The sequence below is a fragment of the Ambystoma mexicanum genome, chromosome 9, assembly GCF_040938575.1.
Source record: "Ambystoma mexicanum isolate Mex_15411 chromosome 9, UKY_AmexF1_1, whole genome shotgun sequence".
Lineage (NCBI taxonomy): Eukaryota > Metazoa > Chordata > Amphibia > Caudata > Ambystomatidae > Ambystoma > Ambystoma mexicanum.
The window spans coordinates 1,272,680,832-1,272,697,720 of record NC_090931.1 but is presented as its reverse complement, the minus strand read 5'-3'; the positions used below and the strand labels follow the sequence as shown (position 1 = coordinate 1,272,697,720).

Below are 16,889 nucleotides of genomic sequence, written 5' to 3'. Positions count from 1 at the left end.
CATTTCGTCAGCATGAATCTATCTTGAGGTTAAGCTGAATCTCTTGAGCGTTTTGCCAAACCCAAATCTCCTAAATACAAAGAAAATGTGGGTGTTTCAAAAGAGTTCTCACGCTTACCGGGCACCCCCTAGTCTCCCAGATGGTGATCCCACAGGAGGAACAGAGGGGAGCTCACACTGAGGCCATTTCACTTAGTAGCTCACAGTGTCAGAAAGCAGCAACCCATCCCCCAAACTCTCTGTGTCATACTCAAACGTTTCTTTCCTTTAGGGAATGTTTGAAGCCCCTTTTATTTGTGTAGAAAAGAAATAAGGAGACAAAAAGTCAATGGACAAAACCTCTGGAGCCTTGCAGATCTTATTACCTCCTGTGTAGAGCGCAAATCTGCAGGAACATCTACAAATGCAACATCTGATTTCTTCAAGTAGATCAGATAGTGCAAGGTCCACAACCCGATATTGGGTCAGAGGACTGCAGAACTCCTGAATGCAATCACCAAACTCACCTGAGGCCATGCCTGGCCTCACAATGGCCTTGGGAGAATTCCCAATATTACTGAGGATTTTATTTAGCAAATATCTACTCATCTAAACCTCTAACTGAGAGGAACTACAACATGCAGACAACTCGAATAAACCGGGTCAGGCATCTTAAATCCAAGATGGCTGTCCTCCGTCTTATAGGCCCTATCTCATGGGGCAGGCTCGAAGGGGAGTTACCGGAGTCCAATCAATCATGACCCAGCCGCTACCTCAGGCAGTACTGCAAGCCACTGTCCAGAGAGCAAATCCAAGGGAGGGGCCAGGATCTTACAAAAAGGCAGTCCAAACAGCCCAGAGTGTGGGTTGTTGGAGCACATAAAGGACAGCATTTGGAGCAACTTGGCAAAAGTAGATTTTGGTGAAGCAGAAGAAAGCTGAGTAAATAGGGCAGAAGATGAAGGTGCTGGAACGAACCGTAGGAGATTAGAAGGAGGAGATGGGAGAGTTATTAGGGGAGGTTTCAGAACATTACAAGGCAGAGCTGAGAGAGTTATTGGAGGAAGCTGAGATAATATTCAGTAGGAGGAAGCTTGAGAGGCATTAACGGGGAATCTAAATGAGATGGAATTAATCCTTGTAAAGGGTCCAGAAAGAGAACAGGACCTGAATTAGGGGTGGCATGCCAGAATATGAAGGGGCAGAAAAGGGTAGCACACCAGCGAGGAGGGCAAGCTAAGACAAGAGAGTGGGAGTTTGATGACACCAGGGCTGCATCCAACATCCTAACCCATCCTCTGCTGGACCAGGTACCTGTGTCCTACTCTGAAGACTGGAGACACCAGATTACTATAAAATAACAGAAGATGCAAAGCAGACCCAACATCACTAATCATGACTAAAACACATGACTTCACTCCACAGAGTCCAACCCTAGAACTTGGTAGTATTGAGACCCAATTGAAGATTTGGCACTTAAATAGAGAATATAATGGCACTCTGGACTTCGTCTTGGGAAATCTGCACCAAGAGTAAAATAATCTGAAACTAGCTTCCCCAACCCTGGGATTGGTTGAATTGTGCTTTACCTCATTTTATTTTCTTTTCTTTTCTTTTCTTTTCTTTTCTTTTCTTTTCTTTTCTTTTCTTTTCTTTTCTTTTCTTTAACATGCACTCAATAAATCAAGTAGAACTTGAAATGTTGATTCAGAGTCTGTCTGTTATTTTCGGTGGCCATCCTGACAACTTGTTCAAGAATGGATGTGACATTAAACTCCTTGAATCAATCAACACTACATTCTTTAGTGAGGTATTGTTTGTAAAAACATTTTGTTCCTGTGTTTGTGTACGTTTTCAATGTATGTCAGTACCTAACCCCTCACAAATTCCACATACCATAGTATAAAAAGAGACAGCCCTTAAGCATCTAGCAGTGGTACTGGAACCACAACATATCTGTACTGAGAATACCAGAGATAATCCTAGGGGAGAGCTGGTCTTTGCTATTATAAAAAAACAAGATCAGGTGCTGTCATTCCATGTCACTCCCCTTTCTGATGATAGTTAAATCCAACATACTTGGCTCTAACCCAGGCCTTCCAATTGCAGACACCTACATCACTACCTCTGCCAGAGAAACTCTCACCGACATACTCTTTGCCGTTCCCTCACCCGACCTATGGACTCTCCATATGATCGCTCTTCTCTCTCCTTTCTCTTCCTCACCCATCAATAGTGGCACCCGCTGGGAGGTCCTTCTTGCCCTCTAAACCTCCAGGGTCATCATCAATGTCTACCACAATGCTACCATTATGGTGCAGGGTCCTCAACCTAACCTTCTGCACTTTGATAGGCTCCTCCCCTGCCTTATCAACCTCCCTCCTCCTTCTGCCCCTGCTCTTTCGGCATCCCTGGCTCCCTTGTCAGCTGTGCCCACCTTGGCTCCCTTGCCGCCTCCTAACCACCCTTCTACCCGCGCCACGGCTTCCTTGCCACCACCCCACACATTGACAACCCCGTCAACCTCCTCCTCTTTGGTGAACCTGCCACCCACTAACACCATACCTGGGGCTCCCTTGCCCCCTGTGGCCCATCCCACAATGGCTACCTTCTCAACCACTACAGTCCCGGCTCCCTTGCCGGCCTTTGCTCCTCTTCCACCTTCTACCTCTGTCCCTCAGGCACTCTTGTCACTTATTATGGGGGGACCACTGTCTCCTGCTCCTCCCATAAGTCTTTCACTGATGGCAATCTACTCAACATTGCAGTTCTAGGTCATTTGGTCGAATATAAATGGTCGACAGGACAAATGGTCGACACCAAAAGGTCGACAGGTCAAATGGTCGAATTTTTGTTTTTTTGTTTTTTCACATATTTTTTTTTGGGGGTGTCCCCCCTAACCTTTTTTTTGCTAAAAACCCCTTTTTCCCTAAACGAAAACCTAAAATATATATATAAATAAAAAAGAATTCAACCATTTGACCTGTCGACCAAATTGTGTCGACCATTTGTCTGTCAACCATTTGTCTGTCGACCAATTGACTAGACACCCAATATTGCCACGCTTAACACTCGCTCAGCTGTCAAACACTCCTCTGACATCTGCAACCTCCTTGAACTCCTGGATCTTGATGTTCTTGCCCTCAATGAAACCTGGTTCAAGGATAGCTCTGTCACTAGTTTTGACACACTTCTCCCAGAGGCCTACATGATACCCTCTCTGCCTAGACCAAACAGACCAGGTGGGGGAGTAGCTTTGATCTTCCCTGAGTGGATCCCTGTATCTGTCATTCCCACTCAGGCCTACTCATCCTTTGAGTGCCTGGTCCGCAGGCTCTCCGATTCTCCTAGCTCTTCACTCCTGCTGGCCACCTTCTATCGGCCAACTGGACAGCCCTCCCTCTTCCTTTCAGAATGGTCTGACTTGGCTTCCTCTCTCCTCTCCTCCTCTTCTCAACTCCTCCTACTGGGTGATCTCAACATCCATCTCAACTCACCTGATTCCTCTGGACCTTTCTGCAACCTTTGTGACTCTCTCTATCTTTCCATCTTACCCTTTGGCCCAACGCAAAGTACTGGCCACACCTTGGATTCTCTCATCTCAATTGACATTCCTCTATCTATCCCTCTCACTACTTCTCTCTCCTGGACTGATCACTCTCTCCTCTCTTCTCACTTGAAGCTCTAGTGTCCTCTTGCATGGGTAAGCCCGGCACGGCCTCCCATCTACAAGGTCATCCGACCCATGAAAAGAGTGCCAGTAGCTTCCTTTGCCTCCAGCTACTCTGCTCCTTCCACTCCTGCGGCTGACTTCCACCCTGACACAGCCCTCTCTAACTTTAACCTCTCCGTTTCCAACACTCTTGATATTCTTGCCCCTCTAATGAGGGTACGACTGCAGCCTACCAAAAAGTGCAACTCTTGGTATGACTCTGAACTGGCTGTCTTTAAACACGAGTGCAGGGCAGCTGAACAGAAATGGCATTCCAAAGGCAGTATATACTCTCCATCCGCTCCATGAAAAGAGTCTTTATTCTATCCTGCATCTCAGCGGAATCCAATAACACGGACAAACTTTTAAAAGCCTGCAAGAAACTAGCCAACCCTACCGCAGCCTTCTCCGCCATCTAACCTATCCCCCTGGTTTTTCAATGGCTACATGGCCCCCCTTGCCCGTATGATAGCCACCATCACCTCCAACTTTCAGGCTACCCTCGGCCTCTTCCTCTGCCTCACTCATACCTGACTGTCTGCCCACAATTCAGTTGTGGTGTGCTGCAAACAACCTCTGCCTCAATTCCAGTAAGACAGAGATTGTCCTCATCGGGAATCCTGCTTCTGTCTTCCCTCTTTCTCTCTGGCAGGTCTCCCTTGGCCATGCTCCTCCACCTACCAACGAGGCAAAGAACCTGGGGGTCATCTTCGACTCCTGCTAACCACCTCCTTCTGCTCTCTTGCTCTCTCTCCTCTACTTCTGCTCAGTCTCGCTGACTTGCTGCCTTGGGTACCTTCAGAGCCTCATTGGTCCCAAGCCTTCCTCGCCAGCCTCCTGCACTTGCCCCCAAGCCTTGCACTTGCCCCTGCACTACTGCACTTGGTTACGACCCATGAGAGTGGTATCTCTCTGCACTTAACCCCTGTTTTGATGGGACTGGGTGCACCTGGTCCCTTTTGCCCCCACCTTGCACTTCCTGCTCTGTGTAGGCTATACAGATAAATGTTGGAGTCACGCTTCTAAATCCGTAACAAATTACTACTGCCACGACTCTCTGAATGTTTTGCATCATAGAACACTTACACCCCTGTGAACCCATTGTCGGTAATGATGACTTTGCTAGCCATACTAGGTATTAATGCATGCGTTATTCACATACGTAGATTGCGCATGTTTGAGGTTTTGCAAATCCCAGATAATTTAGCTATGCATAAACACGGGATTGTTCCTAAGGTATCTCTGAGATATGCCTGAAAAGTTTGAAATCAACTCACAATTGAATGAAAAATATTAATATTTCTCAATCACAGATGTACATCCTTATCTCGTCTTAGTTTACTGGTTTATCCCCTCTAATCTTTCTGAAAAGTGCATCATTTTGTTACAATCTCTATTTAGTTCCTCTTTCCCACTTGTGCACCTGATCACGGTGATAAGAAAAGCTAGTGTCTAAATAAACGTATGTTTCAATTCAGGTATCATAGGGGTGCCAGGCCGTAAAGGAGAGCCTGGATTTGACGGCATACCTGGAATGAAAGGGGAAGAGGGCGCCCAAGGTAAATTGTCAAGCACATTGTTTTCTTTGAAATTCAAATCTTCATTTAGCAACTTGATTGCATTACAAGAATGGCTAAATATAAGGTCTTTCCAAATAATAAATGTTCTTTGAACTCACACACAGGTCCGCAAGGAATACAGGGAGAACAAGGAGAGACGGGAAATGCTGGGCCTGAAGGGCCTGCTGGAGTTCCTGGAGCAAAGGGCGAAAAAGGGGAAACGGGATTAAATGGTATGATGCTACAAAAAAAATGACCGATACCGTAATAGCTTGCTTTAGCACATCAATGAATGCTTAATACCTATATGCCAGGAAAGTAGCCAAGGGCAGCAGGCTTGACTTGCAAACCCGACAATGCATAGGCACACAGAGACTAGGCTCCGTTATTAAGCGCGTTATAATAGATTAATTAATTATGCACTGTATTAATATCAGTTGGAAATGGTGTTCTTCTGTTAACCAATATTATCCAGAATTTAACATGTCCCATAAAAAGTGTGTTGATACAAAATAATTCAAATCACAGGTGTATGCTCAAGCACAACACGGTTGCCTTGGAAAGAGAACAATGCCCGTGCCACATGGGTTTGATACCCTGGTTGGGCTGACTCTGATTGATACAGGGCTTAGAAAATGGAAGAATCCAGTATGAAGTGCTATATATTCCATCAAATTAGCATAATTCAAATGATTAACATTTAATTGTATTAAACTTCTTCAATAGCTCAAGAATGTAATAACACTGTGAACAATGGCTCTGTGCTTCACGTTGGGATAGGGGTGCACGTACGCAGTGTAGTGTGGTGCAGGAACCATTTGCGGGGGTTTGCATGCAGATTTTCTGAGTTTTACCAGAGTTATGAGAAATCATGCACATGTCGCTGGGGTTCCGGTACCAGTTATGGGGGACCCTGCGCAGGGTCCACGAGATGCAGGCCTGCTTGCGAGGGACCCCATGCACTGTTTTTAAGGTGTGTGTATTCACACCCAGGGGTGCATGCAAAGGTAGCTGTTCAGGCTGTTTTTGGTTTACCTGGGGGTGGGTTGGGTGCGTTCCAGCCGCGACTTGCATATAGGGTTACTTTGTGCAGGAAATTCCATGAATACGTGGGGCATGCAGGATTAATGCACACTTTTCCATGAATCGGGCCCATAGTGGGTTCTCTGCAAACATGCACAAGATTAAAATCAGTGAAATTGTCATCTAAAGGAAGATTCATATCTTGCCCCAAAGTGGCTTCAAATTGTTTGAAATCAGTAAAATGTATGTTCATAGCTATAATGACTATGTTTTATAATTAAGCCTTAATAAACATGTTTTTTAGGTGCCAATGGTGATGATGGTTCTCCTGGCCCGAAAGGAGAGAAAGGTAAATGGTGATCCATTGTTTGATAACTCGCCTAAGGATTGTCTATCAATATTCAATGGTCTATTTAAAATAGATATGAGACAATTGCTACCTGTCAGTCTGCAAACCAATGCAACACCTCCTTAGAATGAATCCTGTAAGGGTGTATTAGAACTCTTTTCGCTGGAACAAACTATTACTGGGGGTGCAGGGGAACAGGTGACTGCCCCTTCTTAGTGTTGGCTTGTTGAGGTGGTGATAGCCAACTATGCAGTAACAAACTAGTGTTATAGGAAGTATATATGAGCTTGGTACTTTTGCTGTCATTTTTGGAGGGTATGCACCAGTACCAAGACCACCACCAAAGTCCCAGAGTTATCAACATTCTTGTAACATTTAGGTGATTTAAAACATTCATGTCTGCTTACAAAAGCATGTATCTGAAAGGTAATGGGTCAATTGCAGACACTGCACTGCTCCTTGTCACAATTCATGTCACACTGAGCCTTTATGCTTACAAAATCACCTCCCTAAAAGGTAATGGGTTACTCACACTTATCAAGGAGTTTCTGCTCCAAAACAAAATCTTCACCAATAGTGTCTTCAGCCACTTGATTTCTAAGTCATACAGAAGCCCACCATGAATTAAAGTACTTAACATTTCTTTGCTATGATATTATTTGAATACAAAATGTAAAAAAACAATTTGCAAGTTCTTATTTTTCTGTTATTGTTTTCAGCTAGGTGCATAGTAAAACCACAGCTGTTGCCTTTACCAGTGCTTGTTACTCTTAGCATAGCTCGTATGCAACAAAGGCCAGTGATCCTGTGGAAGGCCACAGATCATTAATGTCAACCCCAAGGTTTATACAAACAACTGGATTCCTCCGGCAATTGCTTATAGAGGGCAAAGGCATGCACTTGGGGAGCCCTCGCCGAGTTGTTGAAGCCTCTGTGCATGTGCAACATGCAGCCCAGCAGCCTCGTCCTGCAGGCCCCCGGGGAAACACTGTAGCATTCACCCCATTATTGCTAGCTCATCGTGGCCAGCAAGACCGGTGAGACTCATCCAAAACTTTTATTTTTTTACATTTATTTTTTGGTTTAATTGATTTCACAATTTTTACAAATCACAAGTAACAAATATATAAATCCTTCCATTTATTATATCTATTTAAAGTCGTCTGAAATTTTCCCATCTCAAGTCCAAAATCTGTTTAATCCAATAACGGTTGTCGACTCAATGGGCCTCATTACGACTCAGGCGGTAAGTTACCTCCTGGGTCGTACCTTTACCACCATGGCGTAAACTATGTTTACGCCATGGTGGTTGGCGGACTTACCGCCCCATTCCGAGGTTGGCGGGGCGGTAAATCCCCAATCCCCATTTACCCTTCCCCATTCCCATTTTTGCCTCATAGGGCATAATGGGAGTGGGGAAGGCATTAATTACGCCACCGTAAATTACGGTGGCGTAATTAACAACAAGGTCCCTTAGCGCCATGGATTTTAACACCTGCTAAAAGCAGGTGTTAAATCCTCCATGGCGCTAAGGGACCTCGGAATCAGGCGGTAAGGGTCGGCGCTGTTTACGCCGCCGTAAACCCCTTACCGCCTGGGTCCTAATGAGGCCCAATATAGACTTAACAATTATACGATATTCTTGGCAGTTTCCATGTTTTGTTGTTTTTTAGTGTTCCCCAAGCCAGTGAGCGTTAGGAATCTGTATTCTTTTCGGATGTTAATAATCCAGAACTTGCAGCTCTGTGGAGATTGATGCTGCAAATGAAGGAAACTGCGGCTATCACCCATGCTGTCCTTTCTCTGTTAATTAAGAAACCCCACCATCCCTCCTAATCGATTGTTCGGAATTCGGCCATCAATGGTTCTAAGACCTTTTTCTGTTCCTTAGTCAACCCAGGGCAAAACACTAACAAATGCTTGATGGTTTCAACTTGATCCTGCACTGCGCAAAATCTACAGGTGTTTTTCTTTGATTTTCCACGTATTTCGTTGATCTCATTGGTGGGTTACAAGTTTAGACGCATTCTTAAAAAGTCTCTCTATATTGTCTATTTGGAAATTTTGGACAGTACCCCCGAAGTTGATTGAGCTTTTTCGTGTTTACAGGTAAGTCAGGAGTAAGCTTGCAGGAAGCTGCCTTATCTAGAGTACTAATCCAAACCAGGTCCATTAGTTTTCTCTTTGCTGTGGTTGGGTTTGTTCTCAGGTCCATTTCAGAACAGCCAATTTCTTCCAGTCGATCTCTGGCTTTAGAGGCCTATTGAGACAGTAATTTACTTGATCCATTTTCTAATTCTTTATTGATGATCTGAAAAATTATTGGACTTGTCGGTAGCTTTGATTTTCTGAAATAACGGCAGGCTGTTCCACTCTACCATCACATACAGTGACAATAGACTTAGTTCTCTTCGTATTATTGATGCCATTGTAGAGTTTGGGAGGTTGAGTGTTTTCCTCCAAAATGTGCCTTCAAGTCTTGGCCACAATTTACGTGGAAGGTCTGGCATAGCCTCTACCCCATAGGTTAATGGAGGCACAACCTTTTCTTTGTAAAGGTTTATGGCTGCGGGTAATGAAAAATGACCATATTTTTTATCCATTAGTCTAGCTTGAGTGGCCAGCGTTTTCACTTTTTCAAGCAGCACCTCCTGCATTGGGGTCTCGATGGAACTATTATTCAAAGTAACTCCCAAGCATTTGAACTTTTTTACTAGCTCAATCTCGTTTATCCCGAGGAACCATTTAAAAGGCTCTCTTCTGGGATTTCCTTTTTCCAGACACATTATTTTGTTTTTTTCTTGATTTTGCTCCAGCCAATTCTGGTTGGTGTATCTCTGGAGACTATCCAATTGTCGTTGTAAACCGATTTCTGTTTGATCAATCAGTATTAAATCATCTTGTTACTTTAATTTCACCAATACTCAGAGGGAAAGATCTCAATTGCGGCTCAAAGTTCTGGATGTCCGATATGTAGAAGTTGTAAATCGCAGGCGCCAGGGGGCAGCCCTGCTTTACCCCTCTTGATGTTGGAATCATTGATGATAGTAAACCTGCACGATTACGACACACTCTTATTGAAGTGTCCGAGTGAAGGGAACGATTATAGACTCCATTAGATCTTTTGGACAGTTCCTCTCTGCTAGCTTTTCCTACAGGAGGTCCCGATTGACTCGGTCAAAAGCCTGGACCAGGTCAACGAATACTATAAAGATCTTGGGTTTGCCTTGTTGGATTGTGCCCTTTAGGATGCTCAGCAGCATGATGTTTGCTGATGTTGCAACATTTTTTACAAATCCAGTTTGAAATGGATCAATCCAACCAGCTTTATTTGGCCAATCCTGGAATTGAGTCAGCAAAAGGGAACCAAAGATGTTACCAATCACGTCTAATAACGTGATTGGGCGTTAGTTTTTTGGATCTTCTTTTCTCCCTTTTTTTTTAAATTGGGACTACCATAGTTGTCTTCCACGATAATGGAATTGACCCGGAGTGCGATACTTTTTCAATTACAGCATGTATAAAGTGGGCCGATTCCTTCAGGTGTTCCTTCAGCATTGCATTTGTTAAGCCGTCAGGACCCGGCGCTTTAAATGAATTCAACTTCTGTATTTTCACCAGGATAGTTTCCATATCATGTTTCAATTACCATTCTTTGCTTCTTTTCAACGATATATAAGGTCCAAATGCAGTTGGTCCCAATAACAAGGTGGAAACGTGCTTCTTCCAAGATTGATCACTTACGTTGTTTTCTTGTGGATCAGGGATTGCTGTTGGATTTGTCTTGATCAATGTCCTTGGACTTTTTCGCACATAATACTGGAAGCATTTGCTCAGAATCGTGTTGGAGCATAGCGTGTCTACGAGCAGCTACCCAGGTTTTATTAGCACAACACGCATTAGTTGCTTGCGTTTTGTGGTGGTCCAAGTTCCATTTGGCTGCTACACGCTTTGTTCGCCTCATTTCTCTTCGTCTCTCGACTAGGAGTTTATCATATACGTGGTGTCCTTGTATTGCCACTTTGTTGCCGCAGAGTTTTTTTACTCTAAAGCATTCCTATAAAGGTCTATAGTCTACGAGTTTGTTCTCCCTATCTCTTCTTCCATTACTTCTAACTAAGGCGTACTTGTTGGTTAAGAATTTGATGTCCTTACATTTTAATCTTAATCGGTTTCCAGTATTACTCACTTCCACTTTTGCCTTCATACATGGTTCAACTGACCTTGGTGCGATCAACCATAATGTAGTTAGGAGATTGTGGTCGCTGTTGAAGGTCTTAATCACGTCATAAGTTTTAATTTGTTGTAATAATTCTCTAGGTACATACATGTGATCTAGGTCAGCGCGCTGTGCCCTTCTTTCCCAAGTTGGTACCGGTGACTTATTTTGAAAGTCCTCCATCTTTATCCGATGTAGATATCGTGAATTCATCAGTGTAGACCATTGTGTCCCTCTTAATTCTGAATGTAAAGTTGGTTTTTGGGATCTCTTGCCTGCTACATGTGTAGAGCATATAGCATTCAAATCACCACAAAAAAGCATGCACGATACGTCATTGTTTATATAGGCGTTGTCAATTATGGTGCTTATGGTGTTGATAAAACAAGAATTTTCGATGGTCTGGGGATTCCAATAACAATATAACACTACCATGTTAGCCTGCTTTCCATTTCTCATTACAAATGGTGGGCTAGTCCAGATCACCAGGAGAGCAAGTCAGAGGAGGCCAGAGAATAGCATTTTGATGAGATTTAAGCCGGATCCTGATCTAAATGCTGTCAATAAGACTGAGGCCGGACTACCTTTAGGACCTCTCTCTGTCGGGGTCAATGTCAGATCGAATCCATCAAGGTATGGTTTGCCCGTGAGCCAGGTCTCCTGTAGGCATATGATGTCATAATCTCCCAGGTTTACGTCGCTCACGGTGGTTAAGTGCCTAAGGCCCCTGGTGTTCCATGAGGCCGTTTTACCAGTACTTGCATTTTCCTCGGCAACGTTGTCCTTGCATCAAGTATGGTCTCCAATTCTTCCATCGTGGGTGGCTATTTATTTTGTGGTTTTGCTCGTGCTCCCGGGATCCATGACCATTTCTTTTGGGCGTCCAACTCCAATTGTGCTGGTGAGCTGTCAATCAAACCTTCGTTTTTTTCTTCAGTTGGTTTAAACGTAACAGTTAAAGTTGGCCTTGGGCCCTTTGGGACCCGTCCCACTCCCAATGGGTATTTAAACTGTTTTTCTATTATTAGCTTGTCTGTTGTCATTTTCTCCTTCAGAGGCATCGTGATTTCGTCTAAGTAAGCTTCACGGTTCTGTACACCACCTCTATCCTCTCTCACTTTTGGTTGTGAGGTTTTTGGAGGATTAACTCAAGTCAAGTCAAATCCAAGACTGCAGAGGCTATCTGTCGCTTCGATCAACATACCTTTTATCACAGAGAAGGTGATGTCCAAAATTTATGATAGGTGAAATGCTCTTGTGAATTGTTCATCTGGGTCCCTCAATGGGTAGAGTCAAAGGGAGTTGGTAGACAGCCATGTCTCCTTTCTAGCCAAGAGTAATCATTGATTGCACAGTATTGCAGGAACCTTCCAGGCAGGCCCCTGTGTCCCTGACCAAGAGAGAAGGAAAGGAAACAATTAGGAGGATTGCGGTTAGATGGGGATCTTGTACTCCTGAGATTGGGAGGGAGGAGAAAATCTGGTCGTGATTTGGGGCACCTCAAAATTAAGGAGTAGGACACGAGGCAGGACCTGGGTTTTAAGATGCATAAGGGATACAGTGATCTGGGAAGTAATATAGGCAGGAACACAGAGATGAGAACTAAGTAAGTTACAATGGTGTGCAATGACACTGTGGAAGTTGTATAGAGATCTGAGCGACAGACGTAGGATGGTGCAGAGAGAAAAGGGTATGAGAAGAGAAAAAAATGAAGCATAGACACAGGTCATCACGTATGTTATTCTTTCTAAACATCAAGGATGAGCCAGCAGGACACAAACAGCACGTTTTCACCCTGAATCCATATGCATCTACTTCTGCCAGACTGCACAACAATTACACACGCACTAAACACATATTTCTGAAAATATTTCAATGATGGCCCAAGCCACTGACTTTTTGAATTCTATGCTGTTTAGGTTTCCCATTGATAATAGTTTGTAATTAGCTTGTATATTATTTCCAAAATATTTAGTTGTCAAACAATTGCAATTTAAATCCATACTCTGACATCAGATTTCACCTTTGCTATAGAACTTTATTTATGAAGCAAATTTGCTTGTCTGGCCTGATAAACTGTGTTGTGAGTTATTAACATTCAAAATATTTAGGCCCAGTGTTCTTCTTGTATGAGACGCTGTGAATTTTGTTTATTTGCTACAGTGATCTCTGTGCATTCGGCAAACTTTCCATTCTGTTTGTCATATTATTTGCAACATCGTCTAAGCGACTTTGTTGAATCCTCATCACCCGGTCATACCACTCGTTTCTGGCAATGCAATTATGGTAGAGGCATCAGAATAACTGCATACACTGTAATTCAGGAGATTGAAATGATTGTGTTGAAGAAGCAAGTTTTCGCTCTGGCAGTGACCCTGAATAACTAAGTGGCCTGAAAAAAACAGTTATGGAGGGATGATTGGTATAAAACCTGAGATGACCTGGGGAAATATAAGAGATGGGTAGATCTGGCCAAGTGATCAAGGAAACAGGGAACTATGGCACCACTTCTATTGAAATAACCATCCTGGTAATTTGCAGGTTCCATCTTGAGATTCCGGGTCGATGTATTGTTGGCGAGAGCTAGCGGTTAGTTTTGTAGTAGGAAGGTAGTAGACATTGGGCCTCATTACAGGTCTGGTGGTACAACCCGGCAGCCAGAAAGTCAGGCGGCGGTAAAATGTAATTCCCCATTCCTATAGAGTATAAAACCTGAGATGACCTGGGGAAATATAAGAGTGGGGTAGATCTGGCCAAGTGATCAAGGAAACAAGGAACCTTGGCACCACTTCTATTGAAATAACCATCCTGGTAATTTGCAGGTTCCATCTTGAGATTCCGGGTCGATGTATTGTTGGCGAGAGCTAGCGGTTAGTTTTGTAGTAGGAAGGTAGTAGACATTGGGCCTCATTACAGGTCTGGTGGTATAACCCGGCAGCCAGAAAGTCAGGCGGCAGTAAAATGTAATTCCCCATTCCTATAGAGTTCAATAGGACTCTATAGGAATGGGGACCACAGGAATACCGGCACTGGTAACAACTGTGCCGGTGCTTCCGTGAAACTCTGTGGGCGGGTGCCGGTCTGCCTGGCAGGACAGACCTGCCGGGCAGTAGGGCACCCGCCCAGCAGAGTTGTACTTTGCTGGTCTGGAAACAACAGTGCCCGTAAGCTTACCGGCACCGTTGTTTCCAGTCTGGCAAGGTTATAATGTGGCCCATTGTCTTTTCTAGATTGTGCAAGGAAAACGTGGACACGTTGAAACACGTATTTCTATGTTGTGAGCCCATTAGGAATATGCATATGATATGTTTTTTTGAAATATGTGGCTAACTGAAGGATGTCCCTGTGGGAAAATCTTTTTAATTCCAGCTCTTTTGCACTTGTCAACACGTTGAATCAAGTTTTATATAGATTCAATTTGAATACTCTGCTGTGAATGTGAAAGATTATGGGCGTAATTCACAGAAGCGTTTTATAATGGCAAAACCCAATTGGAAAACGCTCTGTGAATCAGGGCTTATGTGTTTTAATGGTGGAAGAGGAAGATTTTTTTACATCATGCTTCAAGAATGGATGCATATTTAACTATATTAATGTTTTTTTCTACAATATTTGGATGTATGTATGTGTTTAAAAATGTGCGTAAAAATTTATATAAACCAATGGCACAATAAAACATTTTTTTTGAAGAAATCATGAGATGTTCATATACATTTGTGCCTGCCAGGCAACAGCAGTGCACGTTCCACAAATGTACAGCAGAACCTTGTCATGTGATCTATGTGGCAGGGCACTTCATCCTAACAGTGAAACGTCACATCTGACTGACATCATTGTATGTCAACAAATGATCTTTCGAAGCAAAACTAATTTTGGAAATGATAGCTTTGTAGGTGGCTGCCACTATCATTAAATACAGTATATGCAATAACATTCTTCAATGTGAAAAAGCGCGTGCTCACCTTTCATCTACTTTCCAGCAATGTGCGTGTCATTCGCTTTTTTGTTAATATCAATCCCCAGGTGACCTTGGAGAGAAGGGTTCTGAAGGCACAGCAGGAAGTCCAGGAATCCCTGGTACAATGGTGCAGAAAGGAGACAAAGGCTCCCCTGGGGATAAGGGCGACACAGGTACCTGCCTGCCTGTAGCACTACTCTTGGAGAAGAGTTGCACTTAAGTGCATTGGTCTGGTAGGAGGAATGTCTAGTCTTGAATTAATGTATATTACTCTTTTTATATTCAAGGACTTCCTGGGGTCGGGCTTGCAGGACCAAGTGGCCCTAAGGGCGAAAAAGGTGATGCAGGTAAGGAAACTAGGTCTCCTATCCAATGATGCCAAAGGTGATGACATATATGTTGTCATTGGTGGTATCATAGATGATGTCATATATGACGCAGAAGCAATGCATTGTGAGGGGTGCTTACTGACGGTGTTGCTAACTCTAAGCTGTTTTTTCCTTTTTAAGATAGCTTATTACATTACCCTTTCAGAGAACTATGATTTCACTTAAAGTTTTTAGAGATTTTCAAGTTTTTTAAATGGTATGTTTTAACCATGCTAGAGTACCCTCGCAGCCGTGATCACTGGTAGGGATGAGAGAAATGTCCACAGAAAAAAACAGAATATGCTGACTCAGCCTCACTGACCTGCCTACTTGCAGAAATCTCACCTATCCGTGGGTAAAACCTACGGGATAGAAGCAGGACCATTGAGAGGAAATTCTGTCCAATGCTGTAAAAACATTTCTAAATCCAAAGGCCAAAAAGCCCTGTCTGCATGAGTTAATCAGATCATGTGGAACATTCCAATCACATGATTGGCTAAAATGTCTGCAGTACCAGGTGAACTTTGGCATGTCGTCTGGGCTTCAGTTATACTGATAAGGTGGCTTCTGCAGTGAAATCCATGCCATGTGGGCAGTGCAGGGTGGATGAGCCACCAATTACGCCCTATGCTTCCAAGTTACAAAGGGGCAGCTAGTGCTATGAAATAAACACTCATGTAAATATTTGATACAATGCATTTGAAAATCTATATAGTATACACTATTTTCAGAAATTATATTTCTCGTGAAAAAGGTCAACATCCAAAATGACGAGTGCTGATAACGTTCTATTTATTGGACCGATGTAATATGTGGATTCTGCTGCATTCTGGCAGCCGGGTATTTGCTGGTGGAAGTTAAGGTATATGCCCAAGTTTTTGTGGTCTATTGTGGGTGTGGGGGTGAGGGCCACATGGCTGTGGGATGTGTACTGTTAGGATCATCGACCCATCACAGCCAACAGACTACAAGCATTTCGAGATGGATTGCTCTGATGCAACTCCTGGCCGCCCCATCTCACTGCTGATCGCTGTTAGTAAATCATCATTCCCATTCAGCAGGGAATATATTTAATCGGACCAGGTGGATGATGGATATGTCATACTGAGGGCTAGAGCATTTCGTAGACTGACAATCATCCCAAGCATTGTTCAGATGGCCCTGATATTCCAGGTGGTCATGTGAGACATGCGTAGAAAGTGGTACAGTGTGAAGAATTCCTATTCTTAATATTATCCACTACAATGCCCGTCCACATTGTATGGCTACAAACTCTGGATTTCTTGACCACTCATGAGTCATGACACAAGGGCCCACAATGAATTCTGAATTTTTACAGTAATGTTCATGTAAGTTGGTTTACTTTATGCTTATGTAATGTACAGAAAATAAACAAAGGCATGTTATTTTCCTGATTCCTTCCTAGTGTAATATGTTTTTAAATTTTTATTTTTTTTAATTTTTATTTATTGGCAGAGGTTTACAGCAAACACATACATCAGAGCATAAGACACAGTTTGCATATATATAGTTCAGGGTTCACACAAAACAAGGTAATTCAATTTCCAAAAGCTGACATCTATACCACACCCTGGCATTTTGGATCACACTCGCAATTCCGTGGGTGAGGACGTTCCAGATTCACTATCAGCTTGACTGCAAGATAACTGTTAAAAGCAGACCGTACATTCTTGGGGCGGGAGTGTATCGGAAGGGTGTTGA

At 43.4% G+C, this 16,889-nt stretch overlaps 1 protein-coding gene across 2 annotated transcripts in view; it reads left to right on the top strand.

The window, feature by feature from the left end:
- The window catches only part of MARCO (macrophage receptor with collagenous structure), a 231,178-nt gene that overhangs the window by 80,491 nt on the left and 133,798 nt on the right, over positions 1–16,889 (top strand). For both annotated transcript variants that reach the window (XM_069616601.1, XM_069616600.1), the window contains 5 exons: positions 5,170–5,250; positions 5,376–5,483; positions 6,578–6,622; positions 14,865–14,972; positions 15,087–15,146. In XM_069616601.1, the coding sequence (XP_069472702.1) occupies positions 5,170–5,250; positions 5,376–5,483; positions 6,578–6,622; positions 14,865–14,972; positions 15,087–15,146 (402 nt within the window). The remainder of the gene's footprint in view (positions 1–5,169; positions 5,251–5,375; positions 5,484–6,577; positions 6,623–14,864; positions 14,973–15,086; positions 15,147–16,889) is intronic.